We start from the raw sequence: 25672 nt of genomic DNA on the forward strand, positions 1-25672 counted from the left end.
TCTGCTTCTGGAGGCACTGTGAACCCAAACAAACCTTTAGGATGCCTCATTCCCTCTCAAATCCCTCCTTCTCCCTCTGTTTTCTGAACTTTGAGCACCTCCGCTCAATAAACCCTTTCTGCATCTTTCTGCACTCAGGGTTCAGACCAGCTGACCCATCGCAGGGCTCACATGTGGGCAGCTCTAAGCCATGGGATGTTCCCAGTGACCAGCCAGAACCCTCCAGAGTGAGGACAGGAGTCCCTGCGAGGACGCACACCCTATAGCAGCCATGGACTCAAACAAACAAGAAGGTAAAACATCCTCTTATTTCACTTCTTGATAGTATGAAAGACAGCGAGGAAGAAACCTGCTCTTGTATGACCTGTCTGTTGGCAGCTGCCACCCAGCCGCCCGAGAGCACCTCTTAGCCATGGCAGCTGTGGGTAAATGTTCCCTTCTTTTAGTTTCATACAAATATCTGGGGTTTGAAGCTTCTATCTCTTATTTTAGAAACACCTCCCTCTCCCTTCTTGAAAATAATCCTGTGGCATATGCAAAGGCCAACGTGGGAAGGCATTCCCCTCTCTTGCCTCAGACCCCCTCTGCCTTGGGATGTACACAGACTTCTAACTGTCAAAAGCTATGATGTCTTACATGAGGGCGCTGTGATGAGGATCTGCTTCTCTCCCCCACATGCGTGGTTGCAAGGGGTTCTTGTTCATGTCAGTGCCACAACACGGACTTCTGCACCAGTCCCAATCTTGCAAGCACCAAGATGTGTTGAGGCCACACTGCTTGCATGCAACCAGTCCTGCTACAGTCAGCAGCACTTCTAGAAAGTCTGCAAAGCTCAGGGGTTTCAGATCCAGGGTTTTAGTGGTTACCAGCTTTAGATGTTCTTCTTGCAGAGGAATGCGGGGCTGGTGGTACTTGCTTTCCACCCCAAACCCCCTGCAGCACTTGCCACCTCAGAGGTGACTGTGTCCATATGCTGAGGAGCTCTTGAAACTATGAGGAGCAGGGGGAGCAGCTTTGGGAGTGCCCATAACTGTCAGCTCAGGAGAGAGCCTGGACCATCTCTTTTCCTCTTAAAAGATGCTTGGTGGTGCCAACATTCATTCCTGGCATAGGTAACAGAAGAGTTAATTTCTCTATTATTATTATTCTAATTTGACTAAATTAGGTCTGTGTACCTAGGCCCCTGCACTATAGCAGGCTGAAAGGGAAATTAATTCAGGGATTTTTTCCAATTAATTGGTATGCCCCCATGGGCTGCAGATGTTCACTGCAGAAATTGGGAGATAATCACAAAGCCCCTTGCTTCCCACAGTGCAACTGTGAGGAGCCTCCTCTGCTCCAGCTCTTAGCAGTGACTTTCTAGAAATAATCTGGGTTTTGACTGGGTACATGCAGAGAGTGCTTCTGCTCATGCTCATGGCAAAGGTGGGTAGTAAAATCACAGTAGTAGGGATCCTCTCCCCTCTTCTGTTCTTGCTCAGGAGCAGCTCCTTGCTTTGAATGTGTCCAAGGACATTACAGACTAATCCGTATCCAAACCCAAATGGAAGATCCCTACAGACTTCTGCAGGGCTTGGGTCAAGCCCTCTATATTATATATCAGATTGATAAACACCCAAAGAAAATGTGAGGAGAGATCATGGCTCTTCCTTGCCATGCCATGCTTCTACCTGACACCTCTAGCCCTTCACAAAGCTCAGCATTCAATATGTCCACCACTTTGCAAAAACAGCATCTTCCTTTCCTCCCAGCATCTGGTTTGTATTTGCTATTAATTAAGAAACATGTCCTCTTGCTCTTTTCAGGTCAGTCATTACCATCCCACAGTAAGAGTCCAGCAGTAACGTTTACATCAGAACAGACATGTACCTCAGTTTTCTTGATTCAGGAGGATTGCAGTACACACCTGCTGCCTTCTCAAGCCTCAGCTCCAGGCATCATGAGAAAGCTTCATCATTCACTTCAGGCCAAAAGTCAGTTTCTAGTTCATGGGCTTGCAGAGAAGATCTGAAAAGATGACCCACAAGGGCCAAAGCTGTCATTTAAAAGATGAAACTTGGGACGGGGTGCGGGCTGGCTGATGAGTTTTGACCCCAAACAGCTGGCAGTTTGGGGTCATGGTTAGTTCTCCCAATCAGCCTGCTGTCCCTTGTTCTCCCCAGGAGGAACCCCAGAGGATATTCCCCAGAGGGTACCGACCTTCTGACCCTGCTACCCAACCCCACAGCTGTCAGACCAGCTAGCACGGGGAGAAAGCGGCACATGGGCAGAGAGGGGCACACGGCCTCTCCTTCTCTGCCTCTCTCTTTCACAAGTCACTGGGGAATTTGGTCACGTTCCCCTGAATCAGGACAAATCCTAGAGACCAGAACAGGGCCAATTCATAGGTGCCCTTGGCGGTAACCCATATTCCCCCTCAGGGGTAAAGAAATCAGAACGTAGCTGTGCCTTGTAAAGCTCTGACTTCCAGGCTTCAGCTTTCCACTTCATGCACTTGCTGACTGCATAGAGTCCTCCCTGCACCCTTTTCAAGCCTCTGCAGGACTGAATTTCTGTGGTCTTAAAGGCCCCGGTGGATAAGGCACTGAGCATCTGCAGCCAGCATGGAAAGAGGGAGCTTGGCTGCCCTTAAAATTGGGCATGGGGTCACCGGTCATGTCTGTAACTGACAGCAGAGGTGGGTGAAGCAAATTCTTGGAGGCAAGAGAAAACCCACCTCATGATGTGACATTGCCAAGGGGAGGGGATCCAGATGAGGAACTGGGTGGCATGGTGTCTTCTGGGAGTGAAGGCCAGCCAGGGAGCCTGATGTAGGGAATAACGTGAGAACTGATGGCCATTGGACTGCAATTCCCTCAAAGTGCAATGGTGGCAAAACTAGCAATAATTTCTGTTGGATAATTGAAGGTTTCTGCACAAAGAGATGATGTTAGAAGAGGAAATAATAAATATAGACTTTCTGCTTTCAGTCAAGAACACATTAATGCCAAGAGATAATGTCTCTGCAGTGTCCAAAACACTTCTGCTCCTCCATGAACTAAGTCTGTTTCAGAAATGTTAAGTCTAGCTCCATTGTACAAGATCAGGTGGGATCACAATGCCACAGAAACCTAGGAATGATGAAAACTGATGAAAAGATGTATTTTTCTGGTATTACAAAAGACATGATTACTGCTTGGAATGCATTGTGATAAAATATAACCTAGGGCTTAAAATATACAGATCAGATCAGCTTTTTGTGGAGATAACAGAAATACATACACATATAGTAGAGGATAAAATTCACAATTTCAGAAACCTGTTACGAAAGGCTGGTACACAGAACTGAACTTCACAGGGGGCAATTTAGTCCTAATTGCACATACAAGGTTTCTCACCTCTTTGCATGGATCAGCTTTGGACAGACACAGGACAGCAAATGAGGTGAATTTAATGTCTGATTTAGGTGAGCCATTCCTGTTTTATAATTGCAGTTTATTTTACAAATGATATGGTGTTCACACCTCCTAAAGTGAGACTTGAGTACTTTAAAACTGATTTGTACCTCAAGAGGGATTTCAAACCCTCTGTTCCAGTTATTTATAGCAACCATAATAAGTCATTTTAATTGACTGAAGTTCTTTATTCCCACAGGAGAGACTGAAAGTGTGCCTGTGAGTACCCCTGCAACACAGATTTCCCAGGTAAAGATGAGCAAAATGCCCTAAATAACTCCAAGAGTTTAAAGAGTTACTAATAGATAAACAGTGGTTAAAAAACTAAATTAAGTGGAAGGGAAAATGTAGGCACTTACAAGGAACGTGGCAAATAAAATGTGCACACTGCATGAATAAATGTCATACATATCACATCTTGGGCTTCATCTTAAAAGACACTTCAGTAAAATTCCTCTGCTCACAACCAGTTGTGTTTAGACAGGTGATTTGTGAGCTCAGATAATTAGCTGGCATCATTAGCACCAATTAGAGAATGTCAGTTCACTGGGCCGGAGGGAGATTTCATGGCTGAGCTCTGATGAGCTTTCACCAAATCTCATGAACTGTCCCAGGAGCAAGGATGTGTTGATTGACATGGGGCGGGGGTGTCTTCCCCAGCAGGGGGCCAGGTCTCCTGGGGGGCTCTGGGTTATCCTGGCAGCCTCACAGCTCCTTGGACCATGGGGTGCTCTTCTTGCCTGATAATCCAGAGCAGCCAGGTCGGCCAGAGTGTTGAGTCTTGCTGCGTGTCTCTGTCTGGCTCCCCAACCACGAGCTTGGAAACCCTATCTTTGAGCCCACGTTGGCTCAAGGTGATTAGGATTTCCAGAGCTCTGCCGCCACTATTTGAGTTGACATTCTTGCTGCAATTAGCCACCATGGATGCAACAAGACTGTCTATACCACAGCCCAGGGAGCATCCTTCCTGTAAGATGCAGTTTCAGTGTTTCCACAGTGATGTTTCCTACACATTTCCAATCTGCAGTAAACGCAACAGAGTTTTGAGCACTTTAAACCTTGGTCTGGTTCAACATGGAACCACACTCTGAAAAAGAAACATATCCCTGAACTGGAAACCCTGACTATTTGAGACATCCCTTGTCACCACTGCAACACTAATGCCCATAATTGCTTGTAAGTGCACCATGGCAAGTAGAGAAGATACTGCTTTCCATTAACTAGTCAGTGCTTCTCTTGTCTCATCCTCTTTTCCCATCCAGACAGCTCCAACCAGGAGCTGTGACTGGGTTGCTGAACGGCCCAGCACAGTGGATCCGACATGCATGGAAAGCTAGCGCACTGTTGGGACTGTGTGCTGGGAACGCTACGCACACATGTTGCTTTCCAGAAAAACACACCTGAGATGTGGATACCCAAACGCATCCTTTAAATGAAAGTTACCAGCTGGCTGTCCCCTTCTGCTTCAGCAAGAGCCCTATGGACACTGCAGTTACCAAAAAAGACTGCACAGGTGTGAAACAAGAACTGATAAGTGCTTGCAGCCCCCTTTAAGTATCTCCATCCTTCTCTTCTGTCCTTACCCTGCTGCTCTGCCTTTATTCCTACCATCCTTGCCTAGGAATATAAATACTGGATATACTCCTAGGGCCAGGTTCTCTACCACTGTAAATCAGCACAGCTCTGCTGCTTTCCTGCTATGAGGCATCATTGTAAGCCTTCCTAATGCTTGGCTGTAGAAGTGCTGCCCTTAAATGTAGGAGTTAGTAACTGTGCTAGAAGTTAGTTTTTCCCTGGTAAAAGCATACATCATGCAGCTCAGAAAAATCAGATCCAGGCTTTGTGGCAAGTGTTGGACTTTGTGCCAGATTAGTTTCAGGCAGTATCCTCAGGCAGCCCTCTTTTGGGTGACACAATGTCTACTTGCTTCTTCAGATCATAGAATTATAGAATGATTTAGGTTGGAAAAGACCTTTAAGATCATCAAGTCCAACTGTTAACCTATCACTGCCAAGTCCACCACTAAACCACGTCCCTAAGCACCACATCTACCCATCTTTTAAACACCTCCAGGGATGGGGACTCAGCCACTTCCCTGGGCAGCCTGTGCCAGTGCCTGACTGCCCTTGCAGTGAAGAAATTTTTCCTACTATCCAATCTAACCCTCCCCTGGCACAGCTTGAGGCCGTTTCCTCTCGTCCTGTCGCTTGTTACTGGGGAGAAGAGACCGACCCCCACCTTGCTACAGCCTCCTTTCAGGTAGTTGTAGAGAGCAATAAGGTCTCCCCTGAGCCTCCTCTTCTCCAGACTAAATAACCCCAGCTCCCTCATCCACTCCTCGTAAGATCAGCCACATCAGAAGATGTGCAAAGCAATGGACAGTAGATAAACTGGGGGAAGTAACACAGACAGTACTCCTGCACGGCCATAGAAAGTTTTGCTCTTTTCTAGGCTATAACAGCATAATTATTCCTGTGCAGTATTTCTTCATCATGAGCCTGTTTTCTATTGTTTTTGACAGGCTTCAGCTCAAGGTCCCTGAGAGCAGGCCCTGTTCTAGTGTAAGGACCCTAGGCAGCTGCCAAGGGTGGAAGACGCAAATAGCCATCCCTTTGGAGACACAGAGCCCTGGACAGCCTGGCTAGTGCTGGCGGAGATATGCGGGGACACAGCTACTCATGGAAGCAAGGGTTCCCTCTCATCCTCTCAGTGGCAGCCAGGGCAGTAAGCCCAGCTCACCAAGGCCCTGCCCTCCGCTTTCCATCCCAGCCCTTCCTTCCATAAGCCATCCCCGTCTCCTGGCCACAGCCATCTTCCCTGGGCTGCCTCAAACTCTGAACAAAGCTTTAGGCTGCAGGGACAGTCACTATCTTTTGCAAATGGCTCAAATTGCTGGCACCTGCTGAGGGAGGATGGGGAGGCTCTGCAGTTTTGCTGCCTCTGGTCCTGGAAGCAGCATCAGTCCTGTCCACCCTCTGGGGACAGTACAGCAGGTGAGACAAGAATAGAGGCTCAGCGAAGGAGATTTCACAGCTGCTTTTATATAAAATAAATTTTATATAAAATAAATAAATATATATATAAAAAATAGCTCCACTCTTGCAAACTGAAGTCAAAACCAGCCTGAGAAATGCTCCTTGTATGTCTTCTGATCTCACCCTTCTCCTCCCTTCCAGCCACCATTACTTCCTCCATGTGGTCATGGTTCTCCCCTCCATGTTGGGAAATGCATGCTCCCCTCTCCAGGTGGACTTTGCCAGAGAGTTCATATTCTCGTTGGGCTGGAGGACAAGCGAGAGTCACAAGTGACTGCTTCTCAGTGCCCTATTAATCAGAGTCATGTAAAGACGGGAGGAGAATCCTTCATTTCCTCATGGGCAGCTACCTACAGAACACAGCACAGTTACTTGGTCTCACTAGAGATTTTACTTGCATGTTTTTTCCACACAGAGCTGAAAAACATCAGGGCAGCAGGTAAAATAGCCGCTGCAAGCTGCATGGGGCTGAGGAAGGATGCACCAGGCAGGACAGACCCAGGCTGGGGTCTGGAGCACTGGGAAGGATACACAAATAAACCAAGCTAGCACTGTGACTGCAAAAGCAGAGACTGGCCAACAGTGAACCCCAAAATAACAAGTGACTGTCTGCTCTTAGATGCAGAGGATATTTTAGTCCAGCTTCTAGTCCAAATCTTTCTTTTGGCTGCCTGAACTCTGCTTTCACAGAGCATTTCGGTGCACATGGACACCAAAGTCTCTGCAGGGGTCCCTTGTTGCTGACTTTTGCTGATACCTAGCAGTTTTTGCCTCTGAAACCGCTAGATCAGCAATGACTCCCATCCCTGTACCCTTCACAAAGGATCTGTCTAGTTTACCCCCTTTCTGGAAGCACCTGAGGAGGACATGGCCAGGCTTGTGGGCAGAAACATTTCATTTTGGGCTTATTCTCCCCAGACATTGTTATCTCCAAGGCCAGCTTCCCGTCTGCTCCACTGCTAGCAAGACTTGAGGCTGTGACATCTCCATCCTGAAGCAGATCTCTAAAATGGATAGCATAAGATAGCATAGGATAGAATAGAATAGAATACTTCAGTTAGAAGGGATGGATCTGACAAATCACCCTTTTCACTCGGAGGAAAGCGTGTGATGCCTAGCCCTGATGCAGGCTAGCAGGGAGACTCTGCCTTGGCAAGGGCAGCTCAGTGTGGAAGTGTGGCAAGCACCTGTGAGCAGGGATGGGAATATTAACATTTTGCACAGTTGCAGTACTTTATCTCCCCCCACTTCTCCAGGCATGTATGTTAGGATGTCTGATGATGCTAAGACCATCTGGCTCACCCCCCTAGGCTGAGACATCAGAAGCAGTATGGTCATTGCCTCCCTAAGCAGCCATGGCCCCAAGCAGCCCCCCTAACCCTTCAGGCTACACGTGCAGGTCACAGGGTGACAATTCTTGTGACACAGGAGTGTCACAGGAAGGTGTCCGCTGTGGCCAGGAAGGGTGGGTGAAGGGGTTGAACCAAGGGGTCTAGAGCTCCAGCTGGCTTGGGGAGTCCGGGGTGACTGCCTGAGGAGGGAAGATGTCCTCAGCCTCCTGCTCCCCTCTGCCCTGTCCCAGCTCCTGTCAGCCCCGCTCCTCCTACCCAGGCAGCTCTGGGAACGTGTGTCCAGCCAGACCAGACTGGGGGCTGTGGGGTAAGCACTGGGGTAGGAGTGGGGATGTCAGGCAGATGTCCTCTGTAAAGACACTGCCAGTCTTGATCAGAGGAGGATGGTGCATGCCATTGCCCCGAGGTATCGGAAGCCATCTCTGCTCCATTTACAGGACTCAAGCGCCTGAGTTCCCCGGGGTGGCTGTCCTCTTACCATCAGTGCTCCAGTTTTGGACTCAGTTTATAACCAGATGTTAGGCCGAATTTCTGTTGTAAAGGTAAAAACCACTGGTACCGAAGCGCCTTGGGCCGCGACCTCGCCGTGGGCTTTGTGCAGGCAGAATGAGCGCCTTGCTCACTGCAGTGGGGGCAGAGTCCAGGGTCGCCAGCCCGAGCTGCCCCTGAAGAGGGTGTCCCCGCTTAGCCCTCTGCAAGCCGCCTACCTCCCCTCACTGCCCACCTCCACACCTGCCTTGTCTGCTCGCTATGCCAGCCTGGCTCGCCCCGCTCTGTCTCCTGCTTTGCCCGGCTATCAACCGGCTGCCTCCAGCTTAGGTTGTGAGCTCTTTCAGCAGCGCTAGGGCCTCTAGGGACAGAAAACAGGGAGAGTGGGCACAGTGTCACTGTATGCCAGGGGAAAACCTCCCGCTCCCTCCCCATCACGAGTTAAAGAGCTGCCTCCTTCCCTGGAAAGGGCCCGTTGACCAAGGACAGAGCTTCTCCACAGCCCTTGGAGAGCAAGGAGGTGTTAGACCTGCCTGGGGAAAGCACCAGCCCCACGAGCATGTGGGGGAGGAGGACTTGCTCAAAAACGGACATGTTCTTGATTGCTCAGCTGCTTTGGGGATGGATAATCTGGCTGCTATTACTGCAAACCTTCTTGGCATGTTTCAGGCTGTCCTGTCCTACAGACTGACAGGCTGCAAACTGCCAAGGAGCCTGGAAAAACTCTGAGTCTAAAAAAGGGCAAATTGACTGCCCAAGACAAACACCTCCTACCCTGTACTGAGGCTGCAGCAGGGACCAAACCTCCCCCCATGTCTCCCAGCCATGACAGGAGGAGGAGAAAAAGGACAGCACCTTACAGGATGGGTTACACCCAGCCTTCATGCCACTGAACCAGGGGTGACCCTCGGGGACACAGCCACCTGCATCTGGGAGGAGGGACTGAACCCACCGTGTTTGTGGTTCCTCTAGTTGCAGGCATTAGCCTCTGAGCTGAAAGCGGGTTTCACAGAAGCGATGCAGGAGCTGTCGCGAATCCAGCATGGCGAGTATGCCCTGGAGGAGAAGGTCAAGAGCTGCCGCTGTGCCATGGAAGAGAAAGTGGCTGAGATGAAGAATTCCCTCAACACGTTCAAGGTAGGAGTGTGACCTGCGGGGGGGGCTGCACACCTGCCACATTAGCTCTGGTGACATGGGGCAGCATTCCCCTGACTCCATCAATCGTTCCTGCTTGCAAAGAAAATGAGCTGGCAATTGTGTCAGATGTATCTGGTGCACTTCTTTTGGCTTTGGGTCTCCCCTGACTGCTCCAACCCAAACGTAACCCATGCCCTGGCCCATTTAGCCTTCTCGATGGGCCATGAGGCAGTGCCGCGAGCTACCCTGAGCACAAGCAACCCTTGCTCTGGGCTGCACATGCAACAGGCATATGGGGTGTTCACGGGGCTGCCGCTGGGCCACTGTGCCATACCTCTCCCTGGGTCAGGTCTCCTGCATTTCCTGCAGGAACCAAAGCCTCTGGGGAACAGGGAATTCACACAAAACCTTAAAGCCTTTTGAAGTTGCATTCCCACACGGCTGGGAGGAAGTGCTGCCTGGTTTGATCTGGCCCAAGAGGATAAAGACAAAGGACTGGAGAGAGAGCCTAGCAAGAAGGCTTTAAACCAGCCAGCGTCTCCATGCAGAGACTGGATGACTGCCTGTGAGGAGGCAGGCAGAGGAACTGTTTTATTGTTTTTATGGTAAATTTTCCCCATGGGGTTTTGCTGAGTCAATAATACCTTGTGAAGTTAAAGAGGGCTGCTTACTGGAAAAGCTTGTTACTGACCCTGTGACAGGGAGAGACGGATGGCACCGGGCAAAAGGAGCCCTGTGGTCCCAGGTGAGCAAGGGAGACAAGAAGTGTAAGGGCACATGGCAGAGGTCTCAGAGCAACCAGAGGCAGGGTTATCCAGGACATTGTTATAGGGGAAAAAGGGGTTTCAAAATCCAGATACAAGGAATTATGCAAGCAACAGGAGGGGGAAAGACTCTCCCTCTGCCTCATGCCCATGTTGACTGTCCAGATGTTGAGCTCCCAGTGATGCTACCTCCTTGCTTGGGGAAAATCCCTGTCCTTTGATTGACAAGAAACTCTTTGAGTCTCTCTCCTCCATCCTGCTGCTCACATTGATGAAACCTGCAGGAACTTCATGCATCAGAGTGCTCTACTTCCGAGCAAGGCTTGGTTGAAACTGCCTGAGGGAGGATGTGCTGACAGGGAGTTTACAGAGGGCCTCATTTCCTTAGGAAACCAGGCTAAAAAGGCAGCTCCAAGGCCTGACTGGCAAAAGCTTATACATGTGAGTGATCACACTGGGATCTGAACCAAGTGCAACATGTGAATACACATGCTGGAGAACTGCAGAGGGAAACATGCTTCCTCAGGCCCACCTCCAAATGCCATTAAAGGCAGGAGTCCTCCCAGTGCTTTCAACTGGTGGTGGATGAAGCCCTGTGTCTCCATCTCCCACCAGTGCCTTAACCATGTGACATCACGCCGGCTTGGGTGAGTTGCTTGTAGTTGAATTCAGGATTGCCATGCTGTGTGTGGCATGCATTACACACTGGACTTGCAAAGGAAGGGTGTCTAATCACAGAGCCACTCTCCGCAGCACTCTGAAGCATCTCTAGTGCACACCAGCCAGCACTCAAAGCTGTGCTATGTAAGGCTGATGGGCACCCTGGGAATGCTGTGCTTTTGCCTGTTTCTCAGGAGGAGCTCAGCGATGCAAAGTCAATGATTGAAGAAATCAGTGCCAAGCAGGAGGAAATGCAACAGAAAATTGAGCAGCTGCAGCAAGAGAAGCGGCGGGAATCACGGAAAGTGAAAGCTAAGTAAGGGCCCAAGCTCCAGGGCTCCGGAAGTGCTGATTAGCTGTGGTGTCCGTTTTGTTCATTTCCTTATAGCTTAATTTCTTAATCTTTTCCTGGCTGGACATGTGTATCAACCCTGATTATTACTGGAAGCTCTAGACCTCAGTTCACCCCAGGCTTTTAGACACACACCCCACAGAGAGAACACAGCAGATAAACACCAACACCTCACTGGGATTCCAACAGCAAAATAGCCCCAGTAACTTTCAGGGAAACCAGGGCCTGGTGAAACACGCAGACATGCTAGAGACATGTTGGGGCAGGAATATTGTTGAAAGTCAGGAGCCTTCACTATTACAAGCTATTGCTAAGCCACCCCCATCCAGACAACAGCACTGCAGTTTCCCCTTCCAAGCGTGCAGGACTCAGCGGGCTCCTGATGGTGCGATCATGCTCTGCTTTCCTGTCACCAGCCTCTTCTTCTCTGAGCAGGGTCATGCAGGAGCACGTTTGCCCACTGCTGGGCCACACTGTTGCTGCGATGAAGCAGACGGCTCGTCCACCTTGGCCCTGATTAGCCTCCTTCTGAAAACAGAGTTTTGATGATGGGTATACAACTGCCTTGATGCAAACACTTTGCAAATCTAGGCTAGCCCGTTAGCTAATTAAGCCATTTAATTAGATGAAATATGCTCTGCAAAAGAACAGATCTGAAATAACCTTCTCCTGTAGCCAGTGGAAGTTACTTCCAGAACACTGTTCATGCACTGCATCAAAGCCAACTCCATCAAAGCCAACTCCTTTCCTGGTCTCTGCTGGAGTTGTCCTACTTCTGACTCTGTGCTTGTACTTATACTGATGTCTGCCACGACTGTAGTGTAGGCGCTTCACCTGTAGCATTCATACTTTCCAACTATCTCATTCTTTGTATTTGTACAGAAGAGCACAGAAGGATGATCATGGGTCACAGACAGTGCCTACACCTCTCCAGGGCAGCCCATTTCGATCCATTAACCTCCCAGAACCTGTGCTGATCAATGAAGATTTTACAAGTCTTTTACACAACGTGACTTACGAAAAAGGTAGGAAATAGAGTAGGCAAATGCAGTGCCTTCCTCAGGAAAAAACATCCAGAAAAAGGTCACTAGTGTAAGAGGACACCAAGTTTTCCTCGGGTGCCAGCAGCACAAAAAGAGAATGGGGGTGCTCCCCTTGGCAGCACTGCTCCTGGGTCTGTGCACGCACCTCGGCACAGTGTCTCAGGATGGCAACCTTGGTGCTGACCTGGATTCAGGAGGTGCTGCTGTGTGAACACTATCCCAAAAGCCATTGCTTGCCTCCTCCAAGGAAAGGGATCTTCTTCCCTGTAGTGCCAGTGGCACAGACACAGAGCCAAGTAGCAGCCCCTGATAAAAATACTACAACCTGTGGATTTGTTACCTTGTAAGGGAGCAGGGCACAGAAAGGAGGATCACAGGGATTGGGCTGAAGAGAACACGTGGTGTCATTAAGGGGCCATACCAGTGGTTGATTTGGACAAGGGGACATGGGAGATGGTACATATACATAGGCTACTGGTGTTACTGCTCCTTGCATATACACGCTGCTAGGAGAATCACTGTCCCTTGTTAGCCGCGGAAGCTGCTAACCCATGGTGTTAGGGTTACACCTTGACCAGGAAAACACTGTCAGCTGCCAAACGCTTGTGAAGGCTGGAATCAAAGAAAAGGTGATGGACCAGAGCCTTTTTTTCTATAATTAACTTTGGGGGTCTAAACTGGTGTATCACTCTCTTGCTGTTCAGATAGGAAGATGCCAAAAACATATACATTTAAAATGTCAACAAAGGCAGGTAGTGGAGGAAAACCATGTGCTGTTTGCTACTCTCTTCTGCTCAGAATCTGGCCAGTCGTGGCCCCCCTCTGCCCTACTCTGAGGTGGTATGTTAGCTCTCTCCCTTACAACCCTCTAGCACATCCACCTCTCTCACCCACTTCTCCCACTGCCCCTTTCTTTCCAGTCGTCTCATCCCTCCACTCTTCAATAAACTCCTTTCCACCCAAAACGGCAGCCGTGTCTCTGTGTCAGGCCTCCATCCTCTTGTTCTGCCTGCTGGGTGTCTTCTACCCAATGTGCACCTACTGAGCAAGGACAAGCCAAGACTTTTCATGTTCCTCTGCAGTCATACAGCAGCAAGCACAAGAGGGACCCCCACATTAGCCTGTCTGCAGGTGCTACTGAAACAAAGATGCAACAAGGGCCACTAAGGATCCTCCTTAGTGGAAGATCTAACAGGGGTGTTTCCATAGCAAAAATGTGAAAGACTGGAGGATCTAACCATACTGACTGGGCTTGGCAGGAGGAAGCCTGCTCTACAGCTGTCTTCTCTTGTAAAGTTTCCCTTTGTACTTCAACAGTGTCTGACACGAGGATCATGCCAATGGGAGAAGGAAGTGTGAAAGTCGTAGCAGGTCCAGGTAGGAAAATATCAAACTGTCAAAAAACAGTAGGATAATGATTCAATTATAGTGCTTGCTTTACTGCACTAAAGAAATGCTTTCAGGCAACATGTTTCACAGAAATGTCTTTCACTTTGCCGTGTACCTCCATTTTCATACTTGCAGTTGAGACATGAGGGCAAACCCTGAAGTGCCAAACACCTGACAGACAATGCAAAGGATTGATATTTGGCGGGGAAAGCCCTTCTGCTGCTGCTTTCACAGGTTCTAAGTGCTTTTGCAGGAAGGAAGAATTGAGGCTTACTGATAATGGCAAAGAATAATGAGAGTGCCATTTTGCCATTTGGGAAGAGATGGTCTTTGCAGTAGCCAGACACCAGTAGAACTGGTGAGCTGTTTATTCGCCCACCAGCTTGCAGATTCCTTGTAGACATGTCTGAATAGTAACAGAGGAGGTTTTTCTGGCAAAAATAAAAATTGGTCAGAAGTAAGAGAAGGGTACAGTAAGGGGACACTAAGGATCCTGGCCAGCAAAAGGACACATGAGAACAACGATTAGATGTTTGCACTGTTTGGGATGGCTCTTTTGCTTGAATCCACTTGAAAAAAAGAGAGAACAAAAGCTACAGAAAATGGTCCATTGCAACCCAAGTTCAAAGTATTTGCATTAAAGCAATTCCAGCCCAATGGCTCTAATGCACCTGCACCCTCCCCTACCTTCTCTGTGATTTAATAGCCTCAGACTATCAGTCCTGCTGCTGTTGTATAATCACATCACACTAACAAAAATTTTAAGAGCCATGACAGTTTACATCCGTTGAGAATAGCATTTAAATCCAAATTATAATAATACTTCCTGTTTCTACAATACCTGCCAATAAGTGTCGTATTAACAAGTCCTGAAACGTCCCCAAACCCCAAAGTGCAACCATACTTGGAATATATGTTTTTTCTTTTCTAACGTGTGTCTGATTTTGGACCTTATTTGGCCTGAAAATAAATGCTGAAAGAGTGCAAACCTTGTTCTGCCAAAGTGCTTGCCAACTGCACTTCTGTTTGTAAATTAACGCTACAAGGCTACAGCCCCTGTGAAGCACAAAGAATGCTTCGAACTCTCCTTCCAGTACTTCAAATGGATGATAATGCAGGTTAGCTGCCTGCTGTAGCATAACCTGTCAACTGAGATGTCAAGAGCCATCCAGCTCTTTGTCATTGCAGGAGCAACCATAGAGACAGACGACAGCCTCAAGCCTTCCTTGACAACAGAGGGGCAGTCGAAAGTGCATCTGCCGGCAACAGTATGGAAGCAGCCCAAGGACACCAAGGACTGGGGAGATGAATACATTTCCAAAGAGCAACCCGAGAGAGGGAAAGACATGGGCCAAAGCAGATACAGCTCAGCAGACAACATTATATGTGAACCTTCTTTGGCTGGTAAGGACAGAGCGGAAAACTCAGGCTAGAGAGGCTCAAAGCCGCATTCACATCTGGTGTGAGCTGGTCAGTACTCAGCTTCTACAGAGGGAGACACGCAAGGCCAGTTTCTCCTGTTGCGGGGGTGGGGGTGGGGAAATGTCTTAGGGCCTCAGCCTCCAAAACTTCTGGCCTTTGTATTTGCTGGTCTGTGCCATTGACGGAATTGCTCTGCACCCAGGACATCCATTCTCCTTTCCAAGGCCTGGCAGGTTCAGAGTACTGATGGGATTGTGACAGTGTAATTGCTTAAGCGGGTGAAAAAAATAACTTCTCATTCTGCAGGAAACTGGATGTGAATTCCTGGTATAAGTTATTTTGCCTTTGATTGCTTGTTTTGTTATTCTTAGGAAAAAAAATTGTATTCATAGGGGAAAACACATTTGCTTTGGAGCTTTCTTTGCAAACTCTGGCTTCAGTCACGTCTGGGGCATGCTGTAGCATCAGGCTAGAATTTTATATTTTGGGGAAAGCAGACACACAAAGACAAGACATTGGTGTCACTTTTTGACAGTTTCTCCTTTCATGATTTAATGTCAGATCACCAGTCTAACATGAGGCTGTCCTTGAGGTCAGCATTTCCTTATTTTTAAACTTAACAATTATTTTCTGGAAGCCAAAAGGCAGAACATCGCTTTGGAGCTGCTGGAGTCAGAAAGGAAATATGTCATCAACCTTTCCCTAATCCTGAAGATCAAGGCCACATTGCAAGGGCCAGATGTGAAAAGGAGCACCAAAGAGAGAAGGTATTTGATTTAGTGCGCTCTCTCTTTTGGGGAGTTTTCTTCAGTCAATATTCTTTCTGCATCGTCCTTTCTCCCACTTTTCTTTCATCCACACAGAGATTTTTGAACACTTAAGAGTTTATTTCTAGTTGAAAACTGGAGGCACTGGAAGGTTTTTGCAGTGATTAAAGACTTTCCTGCCTGTCCTTGCATCTTGTCCATCTTGCATCCCAAACTGTTTCACTGCTACTTCATTTCAGTCTCCTTCTGAGTCCCATCAGTCTCCTGTTCTAGGTTGCATGACTCCTGCCTGGGTGGGAACAAAGCTTTGTGCATTCATCTCCCAGTCCACAGCTCCAGCTCTAGAAGCTGCTGTGGGCATAAGCCCCTGGCTAGTGGCGGCCATCCATCAGGTATCAATATATACAGACGTACACATGTATTTACACAAAGCTACAAGACCAGTGGGACAGACCCAGCTTAGCAGTTAAACCCAGCTCTTTGTAAAGGCCATTCCCTGTGGCAGCTGTCTTAGTTTGCAGGATGGGATAGCTCCTACAGCTCTCCCCATTCACTCAGCTTTGGCCTGGGAGTTCCCAGCCCCTAAGCACATTTGGGGAGCCCAGTCCTTGCTAGCTCTCTCTTTTTTGGCTCTTTCCACTGTCCCTAGGAGTCCCACATCCAAGGAGTCATTTGACAGAAGTCCACTGTGGGACATGTGGTACATGGGTTGATGTGGACTCATTTAAGCAGTTACATGACACACGCAGTTGAAACTGAAGCATGGTAGTCCAAAGTGAGTTTTTATTTTTACTCTTTTTCCCTGGGACCTTTCCATCTGGCAAAGTATTTCTATATTTGACATCTTCATTCTGATTCTGGATGAAATCAGCATGAAATGACAGAAAGGCAGTAGCACATTTTGACTAGTTCTGCATCAAAGGGTTGGCTTGCTAAAAGGCCTGACAAGTGAGACAACATACAAAGCTGGGGAGCTCTCCTCCAAGCACTCCATGGGATGGCTCAGGACCATGGTCCTGCTTCACTAACCACAGCAGCATCGCCTTGGGTTTTTTAGTTCTGCAAATTCTGGTCAGCTACACAGTGCACTGGAGAGCCCGCCTAAGAAACCTTCAAAACACTGTAATAACAGCCTACTGGAGAGGGTACCTGCATGTACATAGCAGCCAAAACAGGGCCGTCTGGTGCAGCCAGGACTCCCATAAAAGCAGTTAATACCTGTGTTTAAAAGCAAGCCTGTGCTGACCACCCATGAATGCACACTTCACCAGTACATGCTTAGGGCTGAGCTTCTGCTCTATGTAACCAGTCTGATATCATCTCCCTTCAGTTTCTTCCCCAACTCTTTGCGGTACCTGGTCCAGCAGCATGTCGATTTACTTCACGCTCTGCAGGAGCGAGTCCTGAGCTGGCCACGACAAGGGATCCTAGGAGACATCTTCCTGAAGTTAACAAATGATGAGGTATGTTATAGACCTCTCTGGACTCTTCTGCCATGATGTTGTGCTGATGGCCCACAGGTGGGTTGAGATACCTTGCAGCAGAGGGGCTGTGCTGTGAAGCTGTGGCTAGGGTAAGGACATTCAGCCAGCCTCCTTGGAGCTGAGCAGAGTCCTGGTGCATGGTAGCCCCTTTGTTGTAGTACTTGGTTGGTCAGGGAGCCCACATGCCAGACCAACCCCGGGGGCATGCAGACACACAGCACAGCCCTATAATAAATGCACAAGATGTAGACTTGGTTGCAGGAGCCACACATGAGCCTTGACAGCTTGGATGTCAAGCTGTTCACAGCGAGGGTGTGAAAAGAGCGTGTTTCTTAGGCTCCCCTTCCCCAATACACTTTGCTCAGAGTTATGACAAGCGGGTGGGCAGGCCCCTTATCCTGTATGGTTTGTAGCCCCAAGTAAAACAGCACCTCCTTCTCAGGGCGAAGGTCTGCCCAACCCCTGGCGAGCAGTGGGACCTCTCCTGGAAGGATGTGTAAAAAATCATCTGATGCTTTATAAATTTTAAGAGTCTTAAATAATAAAAGCTTCTTCCTCCCCAGCCTCTCCACCCCTCCCATCTGCTATAAAGCTTTATGCACTGTGCTCAACAGCTGAACACATTTTATTAAACAGCCTTTCTTGAGAAGTCCCAAGCCCTGAAAGCTTCACACAGTTAGCAGCTCTGCTGCACTGATGAGCTCCCAGGAGTGATGGTGGGGAATCAACAGTTTCGTGTTCTGGCTGGCTCTATGACCAAAAATCTCTCAAGTTTCTTTGTTCTTTTCTTTTTTCCTTTTGTAAGAATAATTTTCTGGACTACTACGTTGCTTACCTGAGGGACCTGCCAGAATGCATCTCTCTGATCCACGTGGTGATCCTGAAGGAGGTAAACTTCCTGCCTGCTTATCAGACACATAATGGCAACACGCAAGCCTGGATCTCTTCCTATTATGCCTGCTCATGATTGGACTCTTCTGCCAATCCACTTGTTCTGTTACCAAATGTCAGGTTCCTGAACGTTGCCATGGCTGACATGCACCTATAAAAGGCAGTTTTAATGTGTTCATCACTGTGTGTAACCAAAGCTATATTTCTGCTGTGACGTGATAATGTCTCAGATTAAACCTCCCAGAAAGCTTGCGTATGCATGTGCTATCCAGACCTGTCCCAGGTAAAAGGAAAATGGAGGACTCATCCAAAAAGGGAGACCAAAAGTGAGGCTGTAAGTGCTTTAGAGAGAAAACAGTCTTTACTGTTCAGCTTCAGGTATTTGGTCTCACACCCTTGATTCTTGGTTTAAACTAGGAAAGTTCAATATAAAGGTAGTTTTAAAGTGCAATTACTAACCCACACTAGCTCGCTTCCAAGACATCTTAATTTAGAAGCCAGTCTCATTTTGTTCAATTCATTTGGGACTAAACTAAGAACTTCACTCTGAACAACAGCATCTACCTGGGGTTTCAATGAAACTTAGCTAGTGCACTTTAAACATACACCCCTCTAGTGCACTTTAAACATACACCCCTACTTAATTAATCTGAGTGTCCCTCACAGATAATCCCCCACCTAAGGAATTTCATCCTTGGGACTAGTATTGCTGGTGGAAGGAATTGCAAATATCCCTTCCAGAAGCCAGATGAAGACCCGTGTATTGTCACGCACAACTGCCACTTGACTGGCGTGCTCCTGTGAACTGTTATAACTACTTACAGCATAACTACTCATTAAACCCCAGAACCATTTGGAAGCAGCCATGTTTTATGGGTGGGAGAGACTCTGAAGTTGCTTTCTCTATTTCAGGTAGAAGAAGAAATCAAGTCTGATCTCTACATTCTGTTCTTCCATATAGTCCAGCGAATCCCTGAATACCTTATTCATCTACAGGTAGGGCCCCAGGATGGAAACTGTCTTGTTGAACTCTTATCCCAACATGTGACTTTTAACTCTGAGCTGGTATTCAGGCCTGTACAGGCACAGGGCTTCTGGCTAACCCAGTGGGCTCTCTGAAAAAAACCTCTGAAAGGGAAAGCCAGCTGAGAACAGCTTACTTTCATAATTTTCACCTGAAGCTTGCTTCTATTTGCCAGTTTCTCCATCTGGCCTGACAGAACCAACTTTTGTCCCCTGGGAAGCTGAAAGCTCTGCTGCCTGGTGCTCTGGGAGAACAGAAGGCCAGAGATGGGGCACATCTACTGTGAGCTCCGACCTAACTCCTGTAACAGAGCTGGCCTCTTTGCCGAGTGGTCCACATTCCTGTTAGCTGAGAGACTTGAGAGGGCTAGAGGCTCCCAGGGCCCAACAACCTTTCCTACACAGAGCTTGCTGATAAAAAGTTCTGGTTCACAGGAGGGTTATCCGAATTGTACTAAAACATTTCAGACAAGGCAAATGACACAGAAAGCAAGCTCTATAAAAACAAGAGATTGGTTTATTTATCCAATGCTAAACTCACCCAGTGCATCACCCACACACCCCATGATTACAGTTACAGTGGTTACTTGTGCATTTGCATTGGGAGTAGTAGGAGGCAGGCCCCGTCCAAGTCCCTCAGAAACTGGTGCTGCCTAGAACAGCTCCCACCATGCTCCCACAGGGCAGTGCCACGGGCACTCCAGAGCACTAATCCATGGTCCCAAGAGCACCTTCTCCCCAGAAAGGGTTAGGACACCCTCCAAACAGCCTGCTCTCCTCTGTGCCCCAGAATGTCCTGAAGTTCACGGAGCAAGAGCATCCTGACTATTACCTGCTGCTGGTGTGTGTGCAGCGCCTCCGGGTTTTCATCTCACACTATAGCCTCCTCTTCCAATGCAATGAAGACCTGCTTATACAGAAGAGGAAAAAGCTGAAGAAGTAAGCACATCAGCTCATTCTCTCTGTCACCAGGGAAAGGGAGGTGTGTGGGAAGCCTGGAAACAGGGGGTTTATGTCCAGGCAAAATCAACAGGCACACTGCTCTGTTGAAATAAAACAAAACCCTTTGCATATGAATGCTGGAGAAGGCCCACTATTGGCATTTGTCCTCCAAACTGAGGTCAGATTTGGGGTGGGCTCTTCTGTCTAACTCTGACAGTGAAAGGAAAATCAGTTTAATCCTTCTAAACATAGCTGCCATGTGTTTCATGGGAACATTTGATTCCTTAAGCTGATGGCAAAGTCACTCCCCAGTGGGAGAATACATGGGGACTTAGCTGCTTTGGCAGCTTGGAGCCCTGGTGAATGCCAAGACTGTTGCCTGAAGCCCTCATAGGCTAATACTGAGAAAGAATAGTGTTATCTTATTTTACTGGGGGAGTGGGGTGGGAGAAACAAAAACCTCCCATAACCTGTTTGAGATGAACTGTGATAGAAATGACCCTGAATGTAGATTTTCAAGTTGTGGTTCAGCAGAGTTCCCTGAAATCAAGACTTTTTACTAAAATCAAAATCTAGTTGCCTTTGTTCCTTGTGATGATTCGTTGGGGGAGTAGGACAAGATCAAACTTCAGGGGAAGCTTCCAAATATGGAGGGTGGTAAAGGGCTGGAGCAGACTGCTGGGGAGGGACTGCTATCAGGAGAGGCATTAAGAATAGGAAAGAAAGCAGGACGCCCTGCTGACTGGGACAGACTAGGTGAAACAGGTCCTTCCTTGGGGTGGGAAGAGGTGAAAGGGAATATTAAGGTCCCTCCCAGCCCTGTTTTCTGTGATTCTACACATGCTCGTGCTCATTCCCTGCCTTATTTCTTAGCACGACGATGGATTTCTCCTCCCTCAGGTCATCCCTGGTGAAGCTGTACAAAGGTCTCACCTCTCAGTGTACGAGCCAAGAAGTTTCTCCAACACCGAGTGCGACATCTATCCGGGACAGCGGGATCCACTCTGAAGAGACAATACAGTCGTTCCCACCAGCACCTTCCTCTGGCACAACCACCCCGTAAGCCTATTGTCCTAGTAGAAGGCTTTCAAAGTAGGCTGAAAACTCTCTCCTCACCCATACTATGCCAGTGACACCAGGCAATGACAGACTGTCACTTCCAAGACTACTCCCTGTGTATGCATAGAGAGATGAAGGGCTGGCTCTTTCCTGCTATCCCCTACCATATGGCTTACAAGCAGAAAACATTTCAGAGCTCTACCCAGGGCTGTCAATGCTCTTGCTAGCTGTCTTAACAAGTGTACCAGGGAGGTCATGTATTTATGTAGGCCTGGCAGCGGTGTGCATAGTAACATTCCATATTATTCACTGTCAACATTACAAGAGCTAGGAAACATGACCAAGGTCTCAGACTAGCAAAAAAAAATACTTTTCCACACAGCATGTCATTGAATGATGGGACTCACTATCACAAGACGCAAGTACAAATGGGTTCAAAAAGACACAAGACTAATTCAAGAAAGACAGGGCTACTGGTAGAACCTGGCAATCTTTGGCCATTTCTAGCCTACTGATAGGTGCCAACTGAGATGATGATCAGAGAAGCACACTAGACTTGCCTTTTTTCTTATGTCAGCAATTTGTGGCTGTGTGCTTCCTTACATCATTTGACAGTAACAAGAAGAGTTTGGCTTCATCATTCTGTGGTAGTGTTATTAGGTCAATCCCTAGCTGCCTCCACAACAGACTACCCCAGCCAATCTCCCTCCCCTCACAGACATGATGCTCCAGGTCCCCATCATGGTAGCCTCAGCTTGCGCCTCCCTAGTTTCCCCACATTCATCCAGAACTAAGGACCCACCATGGGTCCAGGTGGGGGCCTCATCAGCACTGAGCAGAAGCGGGGAAAATAACTCTCCAGGCTCAGCTGGCCATGCAGCTCCTAATACAGCTCAGGTCAGGGTTTGCCTTGTCTGCTATGAGAACATGCTGTCAGCTCATCTTTACCCTGGCATTGGCTATAACCCCAAGTTCACACCAGGGTTGCTGCTCAACCTAAATCTCCCAGCCTGGTCTGATGCATGGCGTTATGTTGCCCCAGATGCAGAGCTCCGCACATCTTGAACGTCACAACGTTTCTGTTCCCCTACTCCATTCATTATGTCCCCAGAAGATGGCAGTGGGACTTTCCTAAGTAGTGTTTGTTAAGGGCCATGGAGGTGCACACCCTGCACTACTCTCTGATGACTTACCTAGAACACACAGAGGGAAGGAGCCCTCCAAGTACTCCTGACACACTTCTGGGGACAGAGTCACCCTACCCAAGAGACGAACCTTGTCCACCTGAAAAGACAATCAGACTACAGGAAAGTAAGACACAGCCCCTATATTACAGAAACAGAAGGAAAGTAAAAATCCAAAATGCAGATGAACAGGAAAAAGATAGAGCAGTTGGCCTCTCATCTCAGTTTCTATTCATTTCATGGTGTAGAGCACAAAAGTCAGCCAAAGCTACTGGATAAGCAGTTCTACCCCTGCAAGTTTGCTTCTGCTAACCCAGCCAGGCAATTTCTATTAGTGGCAGCTCTGTTGCTGTTCTCCAAGATATGAAAATACCTTTTGGCCTTAAAAGCAAGAGAATGGGGCTGGGGGAGCGAGGGGGGAGCAGGGCTTGTCACGCTGTCTCTTGGTCATTCTTTAGTATTCCACTTCCTTCTGTTTTTTTTTTGTTTGTTTTGTTTTGTTTCTTATTTTTAAGGCATTTGATGCCCCAGATGAAGAAACCCCAGCCAACTGTGATGGAGAACATCCAGGCTGTAAAGCCCCCTGACTGGGAAATGGAAAGTAGAAAACATGAGAGGCCAGAGAACATCCTTGCATCCTCTCAGCTCACAGAGCAGGAACTCAAGGCTCTGACAGCTCCCTTACAATCCATCCCTGAAATGGAGTATGAAGCACCACCAGCTGATGCGGTGGGAAACACCGAGAGAGCCATCAGGACCTCTGTGGAGCTGCTGCAGGATGCGAGGAACTTTGCACCAAGCTACGAAGAGTTTGACTACCCTGGGGAGGTTTTCACCCTGCCAGGCCCCTATGAAGATGATGCCTTCCAAAACCTCACTCTCTTTGAGAATTGCTCCCCGGCCTCTTCTGAGTCCAGCTTAGACATTTGCTTCCTTAGGCCTGTTAACTTCACATCAGAACCAGAGAGGACAGATCATGCCTTACAGCCATTGCCTAAGAGCTGCACTCCTGTAAGCAGCAGTACTTACAAGCGTGAGATGTTCCACAGCAAAGGCAAGCAGCTGAGCAGGTCTCTGAAGGAGCTGCCGAGGAGCGCTGAGGGCGTGAGCACCAGACTCTACAGCACACGGAGCAGCAGTGGGAGCCGGCTGCAGCAGAAGCAGGAGAGGAATGTCCAGCCTCACATGATCTCAGCCTCATCTCGAAGCTCCCAAAGGAGCTACTTCCCCCCACAGAGAGGAGCGGGTGAAAAACAGAGCTTTTTGGAAGTAAGGAGGCTTAAATAGGAGGAGGAAAAAAAAAAAGGCACGTGGTGGTGCAGCGGCAGCAGCAGGAGAAAGATCTGAGATACAGTTAGGGCAGAACATGCCAAAATAGCTTCCAAGTCCACACATTCAAAGTCCTCATCTGCATGTACATGCCCAAGGGAGGGACAAGACAGCTCCTTTTCACACACATCTTCCTCGGGGACAAGCATGGGCTTGAGGCAGACAGCTGGCTGAGTGACAGCTAGAACACCCTCGAGACAAGCTAGCCTCTCATGTGTCTCTAGCTGTCACTGAGCTTCCCCCACAAGGAAATGTTGTACCTGATCAGGGTCACTAAGTATGTGCAAAGCTGTTTGAAATTAGTGCTATAGGGTGGCACCCAGTTAAAAAGGTGGCTTTCCACCTGCCGTGAGGAGTGCTGGGTTAAGAAAACCAATGGATTTAGTATCAGATCCTCAGCCAGTGTAAACCAGGATGACTCAGCTGAACTCAACCCATTTCACCAGCAAGGATCTGTCCATGGGTTTTGCTTCACCTGTGTTCATTGCATGAATTGTAGACCCATGCTAAAGCCTGTGTAAAACCAGACAAAGCCCAGCAATTGTGTCCCACAGACAACCACTGGCAGGGCAGGTGGCACACTCTAGCCCTTCAGGGACACCAGGTCTTGCAGGAACAATGTTTCTGTAGTCTGCAGTGCCTGTTCAGAGTCAGCTTTGAGCTGTCGCAGCCGGGGGGAAGATGCCCCTTCACACTTCCTGGGGAAGAGGCCGAGGGTGCTGTGAGGTGCTTAGCTAGTTCTCCCAGTGCTGCCTGGAGAAACATCCTCCTGTTAAAATAAAGCAAGATGCAGATGAGGCTGTAGATGCAGATGATGAAGGGATGAAGGTTCCAACAGCCTGACTGCAAAGGCAGCAAGGAAACCTCAAAAGAAAAGAGAGGAAAAAAGCCTAGTGAGTGAAGGAGGTAGTGGACGGCGGAGCAGGGGAGATGAGGCAGAGGGAGAAGAGCCATGGGGACACAGCCCTCCCAGAAACAGGAGCCTGTAAGCTCTTTGGCACTCACCCGCACTGAGCTGTGACCCACAGCAGGGTACAGATGTGGAGCTAGTCCAGAACTGCAGGACATGTTCTCCCCCACAGAGCAAAGGAGACCACAGTGGTGGGCAGAACTGGAGAAAAGGGACTTGTCCAGAGCCTTGCTGAGAGGAACTTGGCACCCTCCTGAAACAGGGAGAGATCTTTTAGTGACACGTTTACCGCAAGGTGTGTGTGCTAATGAAGCCTTCTGCCCCACAGATATAAAACCAGGCAGCAGCAGAGCCAACAGAAGAGTCTTTCACATCGTAACAGCTCAAGAAGCCTGAAGCCTCCCTGCCCTAGGGTAAAGAGAGCTCATGAGCAAGGAGAGGGTGCGAAGTTCCTTCAGCTCCCCATGCTGGCTTGCTCCCTCATTGGCAAAAGCAGCTAGTAAGCTCACCCTAAATAAAAAGCTTAGCCAAGAAGGCTCCAGTTCCCTCTAAAAATGCTTATCCTTCCACTCCTCTGCCACTGCCTCAGCCTCAGAGCCAGCAACAAGCTCTCCGCAGAGGCACCAGTGCTGCCAAGGCCTGAGCGACCTGTTGTCTCCCAGCCTTGCCAGCACCTTCTCACCCACCAGGTCCCTCCTAGCACAGAGAGAGAAAGAGAAGGGGACAAGGATGTGAGGTTGCAAATGCTGGTTAAATTGTCTTTTCCCTTTTAGGAGCTCCATGCAGAAGACAACACCAGGTTCTGCCAGAAGGATGACAATGAGCAAACATCCTTCAGCGACCACAACCCACGGCACGAGCCCAAGGGGGGTTTCCGGAGCTCCTTCCGCAAGCTCTTCAAAAAGAAATAAGCAGCCCCAAGAAAGGCAGGCCACAGCCTAAGCGCGACAGTGCTTCCCCAGGTCCCTGAGGGTGGAGACAGACAGCAAGGCCCCAAGATCCCCCC

The 25672-nt window shown here is 48.6% G+C and overlaps 1 protein-coding gene and 1 long non-coding RNA gene across 2 annotated transcripts; one reads left to right on the plus strand and one right to left on the minus strand.

The window, feature by feature from the left end:
• Nucleotides 1-271: 271 nt before the first annotated feature.
• Nucleotides 272-25577, plus strand: ARHGEF33 (Rho guanine nucleotide exchange factor 33; the record flags this gene model as incomplete). Its single annotated transcript, XM_082306278.1, has 16 exons — nucleotides 272-293; nucleotides 3634-3683; nucleotides 4697-4744; nucleotides 9283-9447; nucleotides 11066-11187; nucleotides 12106-12248; nucleotides 13584-13643; nucleotides 14844-15059; nucleotides 15715-15844; nucleotides 17175-17307; nucleotides 18134-18217; nucleotides 19132-19215; nucleotides 20033-20181; nucleotides 21058-21243; nucleotides 22943-23696; nucleotides 25440-25577. 16 exons carry the CDS (start codon nucleotides 272-274, stop codon nucleotides 25575-25577), a joined length of 2484 nt encoding a protein of 827 aa, XP_082162404.1.
• Nucleotides 20074-22874, minus strand: LOC309587803. Its single transcript, XR_014227606.1, has 3 exons — nucleotides 22437-22874; nucleotides 21118-21188; nucleotides 20074-20149 (listed from the first exon to the last, which is right to left on the minus strand). It is a non-coding gene; the product is annotated as an uncharacterized lncRNA (long non-coding RNA).
• Nucleotides 25578-25672: the final 95 nt, after the last annotated feature.

This window comes from Platalea leucorodia (genome assembly GCF_965183815.1).
Source record: "Platalea leucorodia genome assembly, chromosome: 3".
Lineage (NCBI taxonomy): Eukaryota > Metazoa > Chordata > Aves > Pelecaniformes > Threskiornithidae > Platalea > Platalea leucorodia.